The sequence below is a fragment of the Chelmon rostratus genome, chromosome 11 (genome assembly GCF_017976325.1).
Source record: "Chelmon rostratus isolate fCheRos1 chromosome 11, fCheRos1.pri, whole genome shotgun sequence".
Classification (NCBI taxonomy): Eukaryota; Metazoa; Chordata; class Actinopteri; order Chaetodontiformes; family Chaetodontidae; genus Chelmon; species Chelmon rostratus.
Genome location: NC_055668.1, coordinates 16,798,676 through 16,820,078, shown reverse-complemented (window position 1 = coordinate 16,820,078; position 21,403 = coordinate 16,798,676). Strand labels below are relative to the sequence as shown.

Sequence of the window (21,403 nt, the reverse complement as noted above, 5' to 3'; positions counted from 1 at the left end):
CTCATATTAAAATGAAATAGAACTGATGGTTGCTGAGAATATATGTATGTAGAAAATCAATGTAGAAACCTATGGTTTGCTTTAGAAAACAGCCAGGAGTAATGTACAGTAAAATATACACCACTTGAATTTAATGGCCTATGCCTTGCACATGGTCCATTAAAGCTGTGGTCTACAAAAATAAATTCCCATTTTAAAGTACAATGACAAAGTAAAAGCTGTTTGTACAATTTATGAGTCCAACATGCAGTGGAGATCTACCGCAGAATTCATCAACAAACCTGCTCCGCTCGGTACGATGACTGCTGGCGTGGCAGGCTGAGAAAAGGCGCCACTGGAGGTGGAGAGAGGGACGTGTGGGGCCTGTGGTGGGCTGGCAGAGGAGGCAGGGTGGGCTGGCCCACGCTCAGGGACACCGGCATGGGCTGGCTGATGTGCAGGGGCTGGTAGAGCGGCAGTCTGCGCAGGCTGTGAGAGTGGAAGTTGTGTGGAGGAAGGAGAGGCTCTGCGCTCAGGAGAGATGGCTGAGAAGAGGACGAGAGGAAGTTGTTTTCAGTGATGCCAGCAGTTACGTGTCATCTGTTACAGCAGCTGCACATACATTTTGACTTGTCATAGCAGGAAAAGGTGTTTCTGATAACATTTGTCTTTTATCAAGCGACATGTCAGATTTGCTGGTTCCAGCTTTTCAAATTTTTTCCAACTTAAATATTAAAGACACAGTATGTAATTTCTGCCACTAAGAATCTCTCAGTCACAACAATGAAAACAAAAGGCATGGTTTGATGATGTTGTGAATAACATGGTCACCACAGCAGAAAAATATTTTTTGAGTTGAGCGTGGGCTGTGAAGTGCTGGGAGCAACGACACGCTCGATCACAGCTGCTCGTTATTGGTTTTGCATCGTGCCGCTGCCGTTTCTGGTGTTCCCTTTCTGTTTGGGTTGACCGCACTTTTGGATCGGGTCTAGCTATCTTCTGATCTATTTAGATTGTGTCTGACTGTCCTTGGGTCAATTTTTGGATCGTGTCTCTTTTCAGAAAAACTCTGGTAGTGAAATTCCTGGTAGTTTTTCCACAGTTCCTCTTAAACACCTCTGATTTAAAGGTGTCAAATGTGCATCTGGAGAGCTGTGATGGGTATTTTTTTCATTGTTTTCAGCCAGCTTGTGGATCCCTTCATCAAATAAATAATCAAATATTAGCAGATCATGAAAATAATGAGTTGCAGCCCTTGCCTTGTCTTGTGCTCAGATATTAAGGGGTAGTGCAGGCATGAGAAGTAAAATTCCACCGCAGTCATGCAGCTCTCATTAGTGTGAAAGAGCTGATGTCAGAGTCGGTCATAAAACTGGAAAACAACATTATTAGATATGACGTTCTGAAATTTTAAAAGCCAGAGTCTGACCACATGTCCTGACCAGCTGTTACCCCTCCGCTCCAGAACAAACCAATAACACCTAAAATGACCAGAAAGGATTTGGCTGCTGGACAACACACTCTCTCTCTCTCTCTCTCTCTCTCTCTCTCTCTCTCTCACACACACACACACACACACACACACACACACACACACACAATGCAGATATTCAAAGAGAGCTGCTGTGATGCTGACTGACATGTGGTGACCATAATAAGAATGGACAGCCTGTTTCAAATAGTCACTCCAGTGGATGGAATACTACTAAAAATAATCTGGCTGAACTTCTACACTCAATTATGATATTAGATAGAACTTTTCTACTCAGTTGCTGCAGATGCAAACACAAATCAGACCCACACACACACTCATGCATATAAATGCATGTAGCTTTAGTCTGTCATGCACATACAAATGATATGTAATCTCCCTCCGTGCTTATCATTTCCAACAAACAAATCAGAACATGCTCTCCTCCTCTGCCCAAATCAATCAACTCTGTCCTCTTCTCATAAAAAAAATCTTTTTAATCACAAAAAATAATAAAAAGGTGCTCAAATAACAACATCCTGAGTCTCTATTAAAGTTTCTCTGCCTCCTGACAGAAATGCACCGTAATTAATATTTCTCAGAGAGCGATATAGTGAGGCTGAATCAATTACCCGGCTTGCCCTCATCTAATTTTGTCAACAAGCCTGGGAGCATGACAACTCTAAACCGAGACTTGGCTGCAGGTTAGTGAAGGCCTCTAATAGAGTGCGATTACAAAAGAAATCAAATCAAATGGGCCGTGACAGAGAGGAGCACACACACACACACACACACACACACAAACACACACATATAGATAAAATAAACGGGCGCATATTAACATACAGTGTATGCTGATACACATACTCCGAGCTTTCAGCGTCTCACCTTATAAATGTTGGCTGCAGAGGGTTTGGGTGGAGGCTTGCGCTGTGGTGTGGGCCTGTACATGGACTGAGTCCTGATGGGGCTGGCTGGCCTGTTGGCCTCCACAGATCTATAAACACATCACATGTACTTAAAGGTCAAGTCCGAAGCTTTTTCACAATATAAATTTCAGGAATATTTAGATGAACTTTGTGGTATATTCACATGCAATCACAAAGTTTAACTGAAGATGAAAAACACTTTTGTGTTTCTCAGCTGATCATGATTGAAAATGGCCTGTTTCCCCCCCCTGTGTTTAAAAAGGTTACCCATATAAACAAGAATTTAACAGCGTCAGACGAAATCATAGTTCATCTGAGTCGAATTACGATGACTGTTGGTGGGCTGCTTGTTTATGTTGCCAGGCAGCTGTCAATCAAATCTGTTAAAACCACACCACACAGTCCCACTGAAGCAGATTAGCTCTTTTTGAGAGTTCTTCATAAATGTGCTCTAAGGATGTTTTTTTTCCGAACTTTGATCTTTGCTTGTTTGGATTAATGGATAATTCATGTCAAAGAAAAAACTCAAATACCAAGATTCTAGAGGCTTCAAAGGCCCAAACTATAATTGTATGACCATACACATTTATATGTTAAAGAGTAAATCTCTGGTATATCCACATATGGTGTATAAATACAAAGCTTTGCTGTAGATGGAAAACTTGCCAACTTTAGGTAATCTGGGGCTGTACAACCAAATTACATAGTTCTTTCCATTCTCTAAATAATTTCCAACGTCTTGGAAATTATTCAGCGAATAATAAACTTGGTGCTGTCATTTCCATTTGGATCACCTTTAACATAAGCAGCACACTTGGCTGTTGCGAAATCATTGCACTAAAACTAGTTCACATGGCAAAAAAAACCTGTTTGCTATTGGTTTCAAGAGTAAAATGGCTCAAATAAATGACTTACAACATTAAAATGAAGTAATAATTTCACGTTAAAACAGCAGGAACAAGAACTTGTGATGATAATCGAATCATCTCATCTTTAAGGTTTTTTTCGCTGCAGTCTAAGCAGCCTAACAGCGTGTCACTGAACCACAATCCAGCTTTGTTTGTCACCTGAGTTTCTCCAAGGTGCTCTTCTTATTGGTGAAGAGGAGGCGCAGCAGAGTCTTCCTCTTCAGAAAAATGATCACGGTGGTTACCAGAAGGCTGACCAGGGTGACCAGGATCGCCACGGTAATGACCACACTGTCGACTGATGCCATACATGACAACACGCACATTAATACACACACACGCACATCTACAGCACACAACAATGACAGGACATAATGCAAAGACCGTTACAGCTAGGCCACGGTCGGCAGCACAGTTTGTGATTCACATTTCTCTTTTCCACTCTAAGGAATAAAATTCATTTTCTTTCTGTTAAGGCTATAGACTGTGCTGTGTAATGTATTTCTGGGTGGAAAGGGAGGTTGTGTTGCTCTAGGAAAGTTACACTCGAGTCCAAACTACACATCAATCCACTCCTGACTCTGCAAGAAAAGAGATGTACAAGGTGCTGTTGGTAGAGCTTTGTGTTGTAGCTTATTTCTGAGTTAGCGCCATTGTCTCTCCGTCTAGATGAGAGAGGACAGAAACTAAATCGTCCACACTACCTGCCAGTCTCATTGGTCCACTGTCAATGCTCCCACCGAAGCCTGCTTTCTCACAGAACGGAGGGGCCCAGTGTGCTTCACAGTGGCAGTTCTTCTTGTTGTTGCACACCTGCAAACAAGGTAGTTTCACTGTCTTGCGTCAAATAGTATCAAAAGGCATTTGTATTCCAACCAGCTAAACTCCACATATAAATGATGCATTGTGCTCTACAAAGAAGGGTCTATCTGCAAATAACAACATGACAACTGAATTCATTTATTTTTTATAAATAAGCCACTCTCATTCAAGTACTCTGAGTGACTTTCAAGATAAGAGCACACTGGCTGTGCTAAGAGTCATAATAGGTAAAACATGTGCATGGGAGAGTCCATCCCGTGAAGCCTCGGGTTTCCAGTGCAGGAGTCTGATCCAGGAGGATTCCCTGGCGAGGTAACGCAGTCCAGCTGTCGGTTGGAGGGAGGATGGAGGAGGGAGGGAGGGGCAGAGGGAGTTGTACAGCTGTGGGGGATTTACATTTAGCACAGAAGTACAGTCAAGTGCCTCCCCTGCCCCCAGGCTGTGGACACTCCTTCGCACCGGGTGATGGGGTTAAGAGGCACTTGGGGCCTCGGAGGGAGGAATGATTTGGGCAGAGTTTTATAAGTGTGTGTGTGTGTGTGTGTGTGTGTGTGTGTGTGAAGGGAAATGTTACGACATCGAAGCAAAAATGATCTCTTAATGTTTGTCACAAAGACAGTAATGTTATCTGACTCTCTAATGTAGAATTCATTTTCAGGATGAAGATTTTACTATGTCTAACGAATATGTCATATAATTGAAATATCTCATAAGAATGAGACACTAATACGACAATGATCATTCTCATATCAATGTATTGGATATATCAGAAAACATTACAGTTCACTTTGATCTATTTATTGCTAAAAGACGTCTGGGATATATAAGTTTTAAAAAAGAAAGCTAATAGGTGCCTCTCACCTGCTTAATAAGCAACAGTACATACATGCCTTTCAAGATAAAGTAAGTTGACTTGCAGCCAAACAACATTCTTTAAACTTCTGCAGTAAATTCGGAAGATTACTACTTTTCCAGGCAGGTCTCGTACTGTGTGATGTGTTTGAGAAAATGGCAGACAAATTGATTTGGCAGGTATTTCTGCAGGAGGGAAGATGCACCTCAAGTCCACACTTTTAATGGCAAACCATTTCTCTATATTTCACTTCTCTTGTAAAGTATTTTTCATGCGATTATTTTTATTGCAGTGAGCCGATCAACTGGCAGCTACAGCATTTTATTTGTTCTAGGGCATAATAACGTTATTTTTCATTGACAGACTAATTTGGTTCAGGTGCGTTTGGTCAGCTCCAAGATACATATATGAGTTTAAAGAATAAAGGCTTTTAGGATCACAGCTTTTTCTCATTGTTATTATGCCATAATTGGCGGTGAAGATCAGAGGTTACTGTAAGCTAATTCAGCCCCTGGTGAGCGTTTGATTCTGAAAACCAAACAACAAAGTAAATAAAACATAAAAGCAGTCCCTGTTGAATTATTGATTAGAGAAAGCTAAGAGAGAAAGGTGATCATGTCTTGGCAGGAAGAGTTGCTTTTATACTGCAGCAGAACGTCTATTGTAGTCTCCCTCTGCTGTGCTGCACTGTGTCTTCGCTCACTGTATAGTCAGAAGATGATGGACAACACTATGCATAGAACATAAATGATGCTGTTAAATGGGATTGATTTAACCTCTGTGGGGCAATGAAAATCCATCATACAGAACAGCAGCAGCTGCCATGACTCACAGGCTCCATTTAAATACGCTGTGGTTCTGCTATTGTGTACAATTACAGTGCAGCGAACCAGTCGTAATTTTGTTAGTCAAAAAGTGACTAAATGGGTAAATACAATGTCCTCACCGGACTGTTTCAACGGCTACGGTGCATAATTTAACACTAAATATTGAGCTAGTAGGTACTCTGCACTCACCCCACGTCCGTTGCACTTCGCAGAGCACTCATGCACACCAAAGACACTGACATTCTGGCACTGCCGATTCAGACACACCTATGAGAGGGAAAAGAATCATCAAGCAAGTGCAGAATTGGAAAGCCAATTAAGATGAATACAAAAGAAAGAAGAAGTGTGCGCAGTTCTATGGCACTGATAATATCTGTCTTGCATGTGCACAGGTTTAATGTCTGTGCCATAAAGCAGCAGGTGTCTGATTGATGCCTCCTGCATGTTCTCCGCTCAAACAGGAGAGCACAGTCATAGCTTTTCTTGTGTATTAGAAAAAATTCTAATGGAAAATACATAAATCAATGTGAAATTAACATGAAAATATGACTGTAAATGCTACATACAATTTTCAAGATTGACACCAAAATATTCTAATCATGTGAAAAAAGTGTCACAGGGTTTACGCTCTGTCGTCAATGCTAGTGCTGTTACAGTAACCTAAAGTTAGCAGTTTAATGTGGCTGTGAGATGGAAAACTCACAACTGAAAAAACTTTGAAACTTTGTCAGACCTCAGGCGACAGATAAAGTGATCTGCCTTATACACAAGCTGGTGAATTTGGTACTCAAGGAATTGAAGGACCAAACACAAATTGTACGACAAGTTCATGGGGTTTCCTGTGCAGCTCAAAGTCATCAAAACTTTGGGAACCCACAGTCTTGTACCTTTTTCTAGCCGCAAGCATGATGTGCTGTGGTTATTGGAATATACACTACAACACTATCACAATACTGAGTCTTAAGCAACGTCTGACGTATGGCTATTAAGAAGAGCTAAACATAACCTTGTGCTCCGTCTCTTTACAGTTAAATGGTAAATTGATTACTCACCATGCCGGCTCCACACTTTGTACCAGCCAGCACTAGTCCAGGATCTGGCATGTCATCACCCAGGTAAACATGTGTTCCCCGACACAGAATACGCCCTCCTTCTTGTAGCGGGATGTTGGTTTCAATAGAAACAGCGTTTGTTCCAATCACTGGCCGGTTGGCTCCTCCCTGGCACTGAATTTTACCACACTTTGCATCCCTGCAGACAACACACACAGACGCAAGCGGACACACACATGCATGCACGCAACACTTAAAAAACACGCCTAATAAAACACTTAATTAAAAAAGCCTAAAACAGAAAGGCTTGTCAATCACAGACAAAGATAAGTAAGTGTAGAGAAAGATGAAAGACTGCTGAAGAGAGCTGCACTGCTTCAGTCCTCCGGCCATTCAAGCAATTACATCAATTAACAAAGAGCTTGATTACAGAATTCACCCAAAGGGAGAAGATCTTTACCACAATTAGCCAACAAGAATAGCATGAAATGATTCATGAATACTTTCGCAGAACGTAATTAGCTGCTATCTTTCTCAAATTACATTTTTCACCCATGTAAACTTTTGTTTGAAGATCACATGTCAAATTTCACAACGTAATGATGATTGCTAATGACACCACTTAAGCTAATCAGTTGTGTTTTGCACAGTCATTTCTCTGTACCTCTACCGCATCATTGCAGCTGCAGAGTCTTACCTCGCATCACATTTGGCAAAGGAACCTTTGGAGTCTTTCCCACAATTCCCATAAGGATCCCCTGCAGAGTTTACTCGCTCAAAGCATATCCCAGGGGCAGGCTTGGCTCCTGCACACAGAGACAAACAAGGAAAATACAAAAATATAATCACCAAACAAGAAGTGGAGGATACCCTTATGTTAGTGAACATTATGTTCAAAGTCCAACTTATTGGTAGCCATTGATTTACCTGGTCCCCACAAGGTGATGCATTGTTGCTCATGAGTCTGGCAGATGCCGTTGTAGCAGTAGCCATCGACGTTGTGGCAGGCGTGCCCATCATGCAGATAAACGTTGGCTGGGCAGTGAGGGTTGGCACCAGTACAGAACTCTGGCAGGTCACAGGAGTTACTGGACTCTCGACACAGAGTGCCAGCCACTTTCAGCTGTAATCACATACAATACAGCTCAGATCTGCAACACTGCGTTCATTTACCTGTTAAAGTCAAGACCTTTGGGCTTTGCAAATACTCTGTTATGTCTTCAGTGAAACATGACAGGACTGTTACAAATAGAGCAGCAATGTTTTGTGATATTTTGCACCTGCTGTGCTAGAGGGAGTGATAGCACTGTTGGAGAACAGCGATGAGTCAGAAACAAGACGAGAGTCAGCAGCCATGCTGGCGGCTGTGTAGCGCTGCACTTTGGCACAGTGGTGCTTTGTGCTAAATGCTAACATCAGCAAGCTAACTAACTAACTAGCTATGCTCACAAAAACAATGTTAATCAGTTACAATGAAACACGTTTGCTAGTTGGTGCTTAACACAACATGCAGCTGAGGCTGCTGGGATTTTGGTCATGAACTAAAGTATTAGACAAAGTATAGACCTGACGATGGTGCGACATGAAAAAAGATATTAGGATTACTCCTCAGAGGGACATGAGTTTGAGTACCGAATTTCATGGCAATCCATTTAACAGTTGTTGAGATATTTCTGGACCACAGCGGTGGACCAACACTGCCATCCACAGAGCTCTGCTGCTAGTGTGGTTAAAAAATGATATCAAGGACAGAAAGTGTTCTCAGTTGTCTACAGGCTGCAGCAGTGATGGATTTTAAAATTGATTTTGCAGTTGAAGGCTTAATTAATGACCACTGTGAGTGTGAAGGATGATCACCCCTGTCTTTCACCAGTGGATCCCCTCATAGTAATAAGCAGTTAAAATTGATTTTAGAGACCTTAGATTGATTCTAATTTAATTTCTATGTGCTCACATCCTTTATGTTTTGCTGGATATTCAGACTGTAATTACTTTGCATGGATGAATGTTGGAAATTTTGTGATTCATAGGTTGACTTTGGTCTTTTGCCTCGCACCACAAAGGTGAGGAAAAAAACCTTGAAAACACATTTTTATAGACTGATCTGACATGACAAGAATCCCCTTGTGCAGTAGTAAGTAAGTTAGTATGATATTTAATTAATTAATATAATAATTAATTAAATTAATATAATATTTTATTTTCTATCCTTAACCTCGAGTGCTCTAAAGAAGTATTCATGCATCTAACACTGCTGCATACTTAGCCTTGTGCTGGTCTGACCTTTATGACTTGAGCCATGTTGGAAACAGGTCTTATCCTATAAGACTGCCATCGTGACTTTAACAGGAAAGTGATCTCGGGCTTATTCAAATATGAGACTGAAATGTAAACTTGCCAGCTCATTTTCACGTCCAGAATGAGCTACACCTGCTGCATTAGGCTCTCGCTTGCACAGAACATCGCACAATGCTTGTGTCTCATGCCATGAGGTCACACATGCTTTTATGTAAAGCAAAGGGAAGGACTCATTTGCCTCCAAATGGACTGTGCAAAAACATTCAATCACTTTAATCATCTTCTACAAATGTTCCTTTTCAAAGAGAGGACACACATCTGAGATACTTGGGAAAATGATTTCCATGTCAAAGCGAAAACCGCCAATAACTCGGTGGAAATTAACTTTATGCAATCCAACTTGACAACTTGTCCTCGAATGAAATCCAATTCAGGTAAAATATACAGATCTTGAATGAACTGACCTGAGATATTAAACTCTATCTAAGGGCAGGCTATTATGAGTCTGTTAATAACCTACCAGAGAGAATTACTGGAGTTTCAAAAGTTTTAGGTTGCAGTTAAGTTTGGAAATGAAAAATGTCCGTCCGTCAGAGGAAAGCTTTGAGCAATGTTCAGAGGAGCTGAGAAAACACAATTTCAGATCCTTTTCAGCTATGAGAATGGCAGAACGGCATTTAAATCAGGAGACGGCTGTCCGACGTGGAAGGAGAATGCATGAGACAGACCCAAGGCTGCATGAAAAGTCTTACCCTGCAGTCTTCACAGCACTGTCCGTGGGCGCACACGGCGTCTCCCTTGAGGGTGCATGTGGTGGCGTTGCAGCATGGGTTCAAACATTCCTGGAATAAGGGAAAGAAAACAAAACAGCTAACAACATGTGGACCTGATCACCGCTCTGGAGTTTCTCTGTCAGTTGGTCCCGTTAGATCAAGACTTCAGGTCAGGGGTGCGCACTTCCTGTCCGGGGGATTCCCACCGTGCTTACCCTAACCTGGAGAGCTTTGAGTCATGGGGATATATGAACTAAAGCTCCTATGCTCTGGATTTGGAAATTCTCGAGACATTTGGACTTATAAAGAGGAGTGTGTTCATGCGATGACCCGTCTAAAAAAGTGAAGTGGAGGAAAAGATTGAAATCAGGTGCAGCAGTTGGCCTGATTCGATGTTATGCATAGCGGAAAGATGTGGTAGATTTGACCGTTAGGGTATCATGGGCAACAGCACAAGTGGGATTTGAAAGCCCTGAAGAGGCGAAGATTGTAGACACTTCACCACGACGACAAGATCAGCTGGCTGCTGGCAGAAACCGACGAGGGAGGAAGCATAAGGATGAGTTGAAATGGGGGTAATGCTGTAAAAGTCTTCAGGGAGGTGTTGCAATGTTTATCTTTTATTGAATGCCCAAACACATCGGCGTTGTTTTCCAAGTAGTGTCACGCATCGCAGAAAACAACTCCCACTATCATTTATCTTCTTTCAACGTGGCTGTTTCACTTGTGGGGCTCTGAGGTAATGACGAGATGTGTTGAAGGCTGGGAACTGGATTTTTGGACGTCTAATTTTCAGTTGATGTGTGGTTTTTTTGAGTCTGGCTGTTTACATTTTGGCCCTGATGTAAGCCTGTTGTTTAGAGAGGAGAGAAAAGGTGGCTTTCATCTCTTGGTCTAAGTGGGCTGGCAGATAAAACAAGCAGGGCCGCTGTGGTGGTATCAGGAGGGGTTACGGAGGGGCAAACTGGCAGAGATGGAGTTGGCAAATGTAAATTATACAGTTGTTTCGTTGGTGGTCAAACACAATGACTCCACTGAAATACTATCCATAGTTGCCTTTAAATGATGGCGTACATAGTCATAACACCACTTAACTACAGTCAGTAGTCAGGTTTTAAGAGTTAGGGTCATAAAAATGACAATTGACAATAAATACAATGACAATATTTTCCCACTCAAAAATGCTCCGGTTTATCTGGATTAGGGATGGGCTCCAATAGCTGGTTCCATTTTGCATCTCCGTGCTGGTTGGTAACAAACTCAGATTTGTTAGGCTCTGATGCAAACAAATCACTTATCAAACCTTTTCTCACTTTTTGTTCATTCACGTAATGTCACTATTTTTGTCAGAGCTGAACGTCGCTTTCGCCGGTTTTAAAATGACAAACATCACCGGCAGCAGATCATCACCATCAGCTGTAGCTAATCAGCGTTAATCCGCTAAAGTGACAGCCGGCGTCTTCACTCATCAAAGATCATTTGTGAGGCAAAAGAAACATCACTCTGTGTAAGTGGGCTGTGTGATTTTGTAGTTCAACAAGAAGACTCCTCTCTCGAGAAAGCAAATCTTAAACTTCGATGATTATCATATCAATATCTATTCAGCAGAGTACAGCTGTTACTTCAAGCTATCCTATACACATTTAATCAACGTTTCATATCTTCTGCTGATGTAATTTTCAGGTTGTTGCTAGAGGTTGTGAATGTTAATCAGGCTGCCACTACAATCTATAGTTTCTGCCTTTTCAGCCAACAAAAGGTAGATATTGATCTGAATCTTGAGGTTTACTTATTTATAACTGTACCTGCAAATATATTTGATATGGGATTCAAACAGATTTGGATTCGGGATGTAGATAATCAAACAGGGCATGTTAGATAGACCTGAAACAATTACTCATGCAGTTTTCATAGCTGATTCGCTGTTTGAGTCTTCATTGTTCAAGCACAAATGCAGAACATCCTAACATTTGGAAGTTCCAGCTTCTCAAATGAGGGAATTTGCTGCTTTTCTCTGTTTACTATCACTATAAGTGGAAGATTTATGTGTTTTAGATGTTGGTTGAACAAAAAAAAGCAGGGGCATTTTTCACCACAAATATTCTCGAAAAAAATCAATCAACCTTGAGAGATTTACTCATAATCAAATCACACACACAGCTGCCGTGGCTGCAACTGAGGGATACATGCTGCCCAGGTGCGATTCTCACTTCACAGTGTGTGCGTGAGCGAGAAACAAAGTGTGTCCACGTGGCTGGATACAAGCATCAGAGCGTGCCCAGTTGTTTGGATGGCACAGCCAAAGAAAGCTTATTCCAGCCTCGACCCGATTACACTTTGTTTGTTTTCTTTGTCACACAGTTGGACAGTGGTTTGATTAATGGGCTTTCAACAAGGGAATGACATCACTGTGGCAGCCTGTCAGAGCACTGTTCAGCACATGTGGGAGAGAAGGTGTGATGTAAATAAAACACTAATAGTGGAGGCCTCGGTGGTTTGTTCTCTAGGCATTTTTTTATTTTTTTTGCACGGTGGGTTTTGATGCTTTTAAGGCGCAATAACAAGGTCACGCAATAACAAGGTCACGTCAAGAGAAAGTTTAACATGAAGTGGGGCGTTCATGTGGGTGGGTGTTTGCTTACAAGCCGGAGGAGTACGTAGGAGTATGTTTGGTACTTTTGAGTATTGAAATGTGGATTTGAGGGGGCAGTTTACGGCAAGAAGCAAGGCCTGTTTTTGTGGACATTCTGGTGAAAGGGCCATTCATGGATTTGTTCTGAATCACATTAACTAAATTTTGCTGAATCCTGATTCACCAATGACTTAAAATTGATTTTGTGTTTTAACTTTTGTTTATGCCACAAAGACATTTTCTTTTTTCCACATTGTTTCGCATTCACATACAGAGAGCTGCCCAGTACAGCCACAGTAACGGAGACTGATCTGCCCCACTTGAGAAGGTGAAGATGAAGGCCCTACCTCCGGCTCCCCGCAGTCACACTCTTCTCCTTCCTCCACGTAGCCATTGCCACACTTCTGGCCGCCATATAGCACTTTGACCTCGGGCATGTTGTACAAACACATGCCCACACCTTTCTCCAGACTGGCGGCAAGGTCCTTCTTGCTGCACGTACTGAACACTGTTGGGAACGGATACCTGCAAGAAGAACAGAAGAGCAAGGTTGACTGAAATGAAGACACATGATATTAAAAACCCACAAATTTGGCCCAGACACAGAAAAAGTCCTGCTTCATGTGTGCTTTTAGTGTTCAGAAACCACAATGATCTGGAGTAAAGTAGACTCAGTCATTCTGCTGAGCCAGAACACAGACAGAGCTTTGTTCAATCTGCTCATTCAAGAGGCCTTTTCACACAAATTTAATGCTCTACTGACATTGTATGAGCTCCGGTTCAATAGATTTTCAATCCTACTCAATACATAAGCGGGCCATCAAATGTCCAGAGAAACATTTTCTCTGGCAGCTATGCACATTTTCAAGAGGCATATCCTGGCTAGACCGGGACAATTTAAGCAACTGACTGGAGGGAAGAGCATGAAGAGGGGTATGTCGGATGTGGATAAGTTGTGCGTGTGTGTGTGTGTGTGTGAGCACATGTGTGGATGTGAAACCCTGATAAAATAGCAAGCACAATTTCTATCACATTAATTTCACTGCCTGGTATCGCTTACCTGAAGGGCTGACTAATGTCTAATTTAGTGCAGAAAGAAATTGGACTTCGTATTGAAATCGAGGAATGTTATGACATTAAAGATGAAACTGTGAGATATGCCAATAACAGCCGTGAAGCCCGGGGGGAATGGTCCTCCTGCTCAAGTGAGCGTCTGCAAGTCTAACACCCAGAAATAAATAGAAAGAAAAAGCAAAAATAATAGGTGGATTAAGTAAGAGAAAGAAAGGAAAGGAAAGAATGGAAGGAATGAAATTATGGATTAGGGACAGAAAAATGGCAGAAATGTTGCTGTTTTACCAGGGGCGAGGCCAGAGGGGTGGTTAGTGGTGGCATAGGCCGCAAAACAACCACAAAGAGATGCAAACCAACCACAGTAAGATGCAAAATGAGATGCAAAACGCCAAAAAAAGGCACAAAACAACTAAAATGAGCCACAAAATGACAACAAAGAGACATGAAATGACCCCAAAGAGTGGCAAAATGACCACAATGTGATGCAAAAAGTCCACAAAGTGATGCAGTAAGTCACCAAAACACTCAAAACAACCAACAAGAAAACAACAAGGCTTTAAAAATGAGTCTTAAGTGTCTAAACCCACATCTGTGCTTAACGTTTTTCTGAGGCCTTCCTCGACCTCTCTTAACACACTGGCAGAATGAAACAAAAGGACATTCAACACATAAATACAGTACTGAAACACAGCGTATGATAATAACATAACCAAGACTCAGCCTTGCGCTTCAGGACCAGCTAAAAAAGACAGCCTCACGAAAGGTCTGACAGAGAAAGCAGGCTTTGGGGTGTAATACGAGGAGGATATGGAGTATGTGCAAGGCAGCAATGGCTAGCAGAAAGGATTGGCAGACGTGGCACAGAGCAAGGCAGCTGGCATCGGATGCTTGAAAAGCTTGACTTCAGACAGAAACATGTCGTACACGTACTTATGCAGCGATAGACTGACTGAGGTCTTCAAACGCAACAGGGTGTGGAGGCTGTCTGCAAAGCTTGCTGCTTGACAGGGCAGATTTGTGAAAATTCAACATGACACAGAATATGTTTATGGAGCCTGGCGTTGGACATAGGGATGTGTGTGTGTGTTGGGGTGGGGGGTGAAGGTGTCGGGCGCTTTGCCTTTGCCTAAGGGGGATTTGGCTGTTGCAACAGCATGGATATTTCGCTGGTCTTAGTCGAGTATTGTGAAGCTCCTCCTGAGGGGACCAGACATAACGGTGGATTCAATGGGAAAGAAATCTGCTTTTTTTTCCAAGAGAACACAGATTTCCCCGAGAACAGAGAACACAGAAAAACATCCTCTTCTAACGGCCACCCTCGGGTGAAACTGCTGTGTCCACTTCATTCAGACTGGCCACCTTTGAGTGTCGGATGCTTTCATCTCTCACCGACTAAAAAGCCAATCTACCGGTCTCTGTCTGCCCGCCTCTGCTCCCATAATCCACTTGTTAGAGTCTTTTTACCACCACAACATGACACAAACAGAGCTTTGCTGCCCTGTGCATGGAGACCCATGCATGAAATCAAAGGTAGACAGACTATGCAGATCAAACTATGGCACGGAGCAGACCAAGCCCTCCGTAAATAGCATGGGCTGCCACTGATAACAGAACACAGGCATGCTTTGGGATCTACATGAGGGGATGGAATACGCATGAAGGGTAAACAGAGTCTGTTCTCAATAAACTGCCATTAATGGTTAAAGTTTGGACGGTTGGCAGTTGGAGATTTCTTCACTGAGGAAAATCAGATTTCTTTGGACTAAATTAGCCCCACATGGAGAGTATTAACAAGACCCTGTGGATACCTGTGTTAAAAACAACATGGATTCAGGCCTGAGTGCCATTGCTATGATTTGTATGAGACTCAAGCACACGTTTTGAAAGGTTAAGTCCCTTTTGCAGACTATTGACTGGTTTATGTTGTGAGACACTGACTTTTAGAAAACCACAGTTTATTGTCAGGATTACCCTGTCCAAGGAGGTTTGATACACAGTATATTTTACAGCCCTCTCATTGGTTTCATGGCGTAAAATAAGAACAGTGTTTACTATTAAATTTATGCCAATGTTGAGTGAAGCTGACTGTCAAAAACAAGAAGTAGTGCAATACAACTGATTGTGTTTTGAATATGTGAAATGACCTTTAAAGTCAATTAAACACGGCTCTCTAAAAGTGAGCAATTAAGTTGTGCTCTGTCATTTATACGCCTCACTATTTAAAGTAGAGGGCACCTCAAACAGCCATGACGGGAGCCAAGAAATCATTCTAAATGATCTACCTTTAACTGTGCAATGTGGCCGGTGATTGTGCATGAACAGGGCTTTGATAATTGAGCTGCGGCGCTAATTTGCTGCTGACATCCCCAGGTAACAGGTGCCCACTCCATCCTGGCAACAGATGCAGTGTCAGCCACACAGGGTGTCAAGGGATGCTGCAAGAATATCTAAATTCTCTGTCACCCACTGCCTGGTGCGGCTCTTAATGGCATCGAGCAGATACACCAAAGGAGTTTACTGTCTGGACACAGATGAGCACAAACGCATAATCAAGGACAGATTATGCTGTGATGCTTTCCAAGTGTTTTTGGGCCACAGGCTGAATGTCTGTGACTTTTAGGTGGAGGATGGAAAAGACGACATTAGATTACTGTTCGCTTGGTATTAGAGGTTGACATTTTTTTTGAGTCCTGTGGGTCACAGGATTCCTGTAAGATTCCTGCAGGCTGGGACTCGATATCAGTACTCTTAAAGTGACTGCAGTGGGACAGGATTTTTTTTTAAATTTTGAACATAATGCCAGTTGTTCTGTTGCCTTTTTTATTCTGTTCTGTCTGCTCTGGTGGCTGCTTGCTGGTTGGTTGCAACCACCTGGCCGGTGCATGATGTGTGGAAAACACAACATGGGAATGGGATGAGACAGGACAGGAATGTTTTTATGGGGGTGGGATGGGACAGGGGTGAAAATCCACTCCTGTTTCACCCTCTGTTTGGTGTGTAATGCAGACGCTGACTGTGGAAGTATGGTGCAATGAGCAATGCAAGTGGACAATAGCACATTTGTTGAACTGTAATATATCACACAATGTAACTACCTGTGAACGTGGTTGCTAACATTACATACATATCCATGACAAAATAAACAAAAATCCGAGATAACGTTGGGAAAACCGTCCTTAGTTATTATCGATCAAGAGTTTAATGCAACAAAACCTTTCATTTACTTCATCAGGACTGTGTGGGTGTGGTTTGATTAGATTGAGTCCCAACCACTTGAAACAAGTGAGAAGACCTGTTATGTGAAAAAATAAAAACTGGAATCAACTGGAGCAAGTACATTAGCAGTTACTGCAACACCTCAGTTGAAAGAATTGAGAAGCCATGAGGGAAGATGCCACTATGGAAAGACACACCATAAATCAGCATTAAATAATGTAGGAACAGCTCAAATGTACAGTTCTCAGTTTGCAATAGACCCGCATGGAAGATGTGTATTATCACAGCTGAGACCACACGGCTGCTCTGCTGTCCAGGAAATTAGCTGAGCAGAGAGTGTAGGTTTCCCTGGATAATATTAGCAAAAAGCCTCACACCCTCTCCAGGTGTAGTTTGCTCGGGTGGAACTAATTTGGCTCTGCACAAAAGTTACACAAAATCTAATTAGTCAGCTCATTTGTGGCTGTAGGTAATGTTCGAAAGGCAAATGTGTCATTCGCATTGTTAATAACACGCTCTCAAAAGATCACAATCTCATCATCGTCATACAGCCTTAAAGTACATCTGTGATACTGACAGAGGAAAACGTGTGACGCTATCTCACTGATGAGCAGCAGACTCAGTTAGTCGAGCTGCCACATTGCACAGACGGAAGAAAGCATCTAGTGTTATCTCATCTACGAACATAACACTTCAACTGTTGCCATTTCATTAAGTAATGTTTAAAGTGGCAGGAAAAACAGATATTTATCCCCTCCCATGTCGCCATGTGTTGATTTTCAGGGTGGGGGATTTGGTTAAAGGGGCCCTGTGGAGTTTGTTTACAGCTCTGCTCACCAAAACACATCGAGTGTATTCTTCAGCTCAAACAAATTAACAAACAAATATTGAATTCCTTCCTCATAAAACATTTTAGAAGCCATTCTTTCAAATATTTTGAGCCCAGCATTGTTTAAATCCACTTTTACTAGCTTGCAGTCTTCTTCTTCCCTGTTTTTGTTGGCCCATTGCTGCATATCTTGGCCCATTACCGACACCTTTCAGTGAAAATAGCGTGAAACCATTGACAGGAATGTAAATCGTGCCACCCACGTGCATGTGCGTCCTTATGGAAGTGCATATGATAAACAAAATAGGAACCAACTCATAGAAAAACAGCTCAATAGCGCTACTAGAGTACAAAAACTACAGGGAACCTTTAAATGTCCACCATACATGCTTTACTTGGTTTTAGTATCTGTTGTCTGAAGTGCCAACAACTGTACATTCACGATGATCTTGCTCTCTCATATTATGGACAGTAAATGCTCTTAACCATTCCTCGATATAACAAGAACTCTGTTGATGGTCGAGCCTTAGGCCGTCGAGCTCCACTTGTCTGGAATAATCTACCACTGCACATTTGGGCGGCGAGCTCTGTTGATACTTTCAAATCCAGGCTAAAAACAAATCTTTTTTCTGTTCACTATGATCTCTCCTGGCTAGGAACACAAATCACGGACTGTTTTTCCTCGCCGACAAGTGGGCTAGCAACCCCAGTCCTGTGATGGTTATGCTGTATGATGTCTGTTTCTGAAATGACTAACATCAGCCTTGTTGACAAATTAACACTGTTACCTGTCTATGTGTGTACTTTTCATGTAATATCGTGTGTATTCTTTTCTGCTGTTGCTCTGGGTGATGTGCACTAAATAAACAGCAGCTCAGATGAGATGAGTTATTTTGGCACTGGACAACTTTAAAGGGGATACTGAAGAAAGCTGAACCGTCAGCAAGAATCCATGAAAAAAAAACAAAAAAACGTTTCACCAAACAATGTAAAGAAAGAAGAAATAGACACAGTGAGCTTCCACCACCTCTCCTGATACCATGCAGTACACCACAAACTCGCCTTTTATGCTGTCTGAGGCAACATACCATCTGCTCAGGTAAGCACAGGGTGAGCTAGACCGAAACAAAGCTTTCAAAGAATACACAATATCAAACGCAGCATTAAATGAAGCTCTTTCAGTTACTGCTGGTTATAACAATTTATCTAGAGGCACCTGAGTGCATCGAGTTTTACCCTTCCTTACACCACTTGACGGTGTTCAGGATGCAGTGATGAATACCTGCTTTCACTAGCTTTAACTGAGCAGATGATCAACAACATCAGAACAACAACAAAAAATCTGATCATACGACTACACAACCTGAACAAGCCCAAGTCCTGTGATTTATGCGAATTAAAGGTGTATTACAGTGATTTGGTATTACATTTCGATTAAGCTCGGAGACTCACAAGAGACAGACTTGAAAAAAAAAACTGAAGCAGCAGAGTTCCAGAGGTTTAGATATGCTAGATTTTTAGCAACAGTGAGCTCCTAAAGGATTCAGTGATCCTACATTTTTCATTATGCAACTCAATAGCATCTTTCTCAGACACTCCCTGCCTCCACTTGAAGAATTGTATGTTTTTATGTTAAGCATATCGGTTTAATGCCCTTTTAAAATATATATATAGATTATGTTTGGAAGCAGGTTTGCTGGGGGCTTTTCATAGCGACTTACAGAATGATCTTGTAGCATTAATGTAAGCCTTTACAATGTACTGACATGCAGATACACTCTCATGTGCACCAGGCAGCTCTTCCTGGATCTACAGCCATATGTGCAGGGCAGATGAATCCTGTCAGTTTGATCATCTCAACATGTGAGGCCAGTGGGTTCAGAGGAGGAGGAGGAGGAAATGTCAGTCTGGATGGAGAGTGAAATGGGTCTGTTGACAGCAGAGGCACTGGTCACACGAGGGCTATGAAGGGCTCATCTATTTGTAGGCTCTATGATGGACATGAAGCCGTCTCTACTGCTCTCTAAGCCGCACTGCAGACTGACATGCATTTAGTCCACGCTAAGCAGGAAAGACATGTCTGACCTTTCGAGAAATGTTAGGCTGCAGCAGTAGAAGCCTATGGTGATTAAATAGCAGGAAGAAAAGCAAAACACACGGTAAAGTTACTGCAAACATTTACCCACCAGCAAGCTAACTAGCTTTCTCCCTCCTCTCCCCAGCAGAATATCTTCAGATAATGACATTTTGCAACTTCTCACCTCAACTGCACTCTGTCATTTCGACAAGAAAATAACAAGACTCACAAGCTACCAACATATTACGTTGAGAAAGAATTCACCTCTTGGCCTCAAAGTCCAGCCACAGTTACCTGCTGGGCTTCATCTTTCTGCCTGGTAACACATACAGACACAGGAAAGTACTTTTGAGCTTTCTCCCCACGTTCACATGATGCAACTCTTAGCTCAACTTTTAAAAGACATCCCCACTTCAAAATGTCCATGTAAACCTCTGTTCCTCTCCTCTGTCCCTCAAATACCGACTCATTGTTATGACACAAGTCTCTTGTGGCCAGTCTTCATGGCTCACACGCCTGTCATGGACGTCTATGTGTAGCCAAATAATTCCTTCATTGTCATCATTCTCCTGCTTGTGTCTAGCTCTCACCTCTATCTCTCTTTGTGTTTCTCCTCCTGCTCTACCACTGAGGGAGATAAAAGACAAATAAAAGCACTGCTTCCTCGCTCCGCCTGTCTATCCAGGCATAAAGCACCTCTCTGCGGATCTCTCTGTGTGTGCCCTGGCCCTGATTACAGCTGGCAGCGTCACTGATAATCACGTCATTTAGATGCAGCCTGTCCTCTCCCCCATTAGCAAGTCTAAGCTGAGACTATCCCAAACACACAGTCAAAAGAGCTACAACAACGTGTTTAACATTCTGAAGGCATCTCTGCTGAACGGTCAAAGGAGATTGCTAATATATATATAAAAAAGAAACCAGATCTGTGATGGCAGAAATGAGTTCTAGACTGGTTGGTGAAATTACTGGTTCTGAATTCAGGCTGATAGTTCAAGACATTCAATTTGGGAGATAACTGACTAAGCCAAGCTTGAACTTGGGTATGTTCATAATTTTAATTTTTCAAGATGGCTCAGAAAATACAGCAAAATGTTTCCCATGAAATTTTACTATAGACTATATAAATGGTCTAGCAGCACAACTGATATAATCTAGACAACTACGTTGACTTCATTTACATACACAAAGTATTCTGTTTTTCGCCTAATATTCCCACTAAGCTGTTTACATGGCTCATGAAAATGAATATTATATAATGAATATAACGAATATTCCTGTTTTCAAGCAGTTATGCATACTCCATTTAATGCACACAGCCTCCCTCTGGTATTTGTTCAAACACCTTCTTGAAAAGGTTGCCGTTGCAATATTTGCGCATATCCAAATACCTGTTGAAAGTCTTTCATAATGTTTAGAAGTCCTAGGTGTGTTTATCCTTCCGATCAGAAATGTGGACTTTTCTTTGGTGCATGCATGTCTACTCCATCCTTACAAACTGTTAGCCATGTAATACACAGGGGTGACAGTGAGCGAATGTGTGCTGCAAACTGCAGTAAAAAGTGCTGATGGAGATGCATATTCCGAATATGGTGTATACAGTCCAAAGAATGCTCCTAAAACCTGAATAATATCTGCAAATCCCCCATGTCTTAATCAGAAA

General features: G+C 42.0%; 1 protein-coding gene across 1 annotated transcript in view; it reads right to left on the bottom strand.

Annotated features, from left to right (window-relative positions):
* The window catches only part of adam12b (ADAM metallopeptidase domain 12b), a 78,782-nt gene that overhangs the window by 7,885 nt on the left and 49,494 nt on the right, over window positions 1-21,403 (bottom strand). The window contains exons 12-21 of the mRNA XM_041948096.1: window positions 12,892-13,069; window positions 9,892-9,981; window positions 7,769-7,964; window positions 7,539-7,647; window positions 6,842-7,040; window positions 5,979-6,056; window positions 3,992-4,100; window positions 3,447-3,585; window positions 2,339-2,447; window positions 282-524 (exon numbers count right to left, since the gene is read on the bottom strand). Coding sequence (XP_041804030.1) covers window positions 282-524; window positions 2,339-2,447; window positions 3,447-3,585; window positions 3,992-4,100; window positions 5,979-6,056; window positions 6,842-7,040; window positions 7,539-7,647; window positions 7,769-7,964; window positions 9,892-9,981; window positions 12,892-13,069 — 1,450 coding nt within the window. The remainder of the gene's footprint in view (window positions 1-281; window positions 525-2,338; window positions 2,448-3,446; window positions 3,586-3,991; window positions 4,101-5,978; window positions 6,057-6,841; window positions 7,041-7,538; window positions 7,648-7,768; window positions 7,965-9,891; window positions 9,982-12,891; window positions 13,070-21,403) is intronic.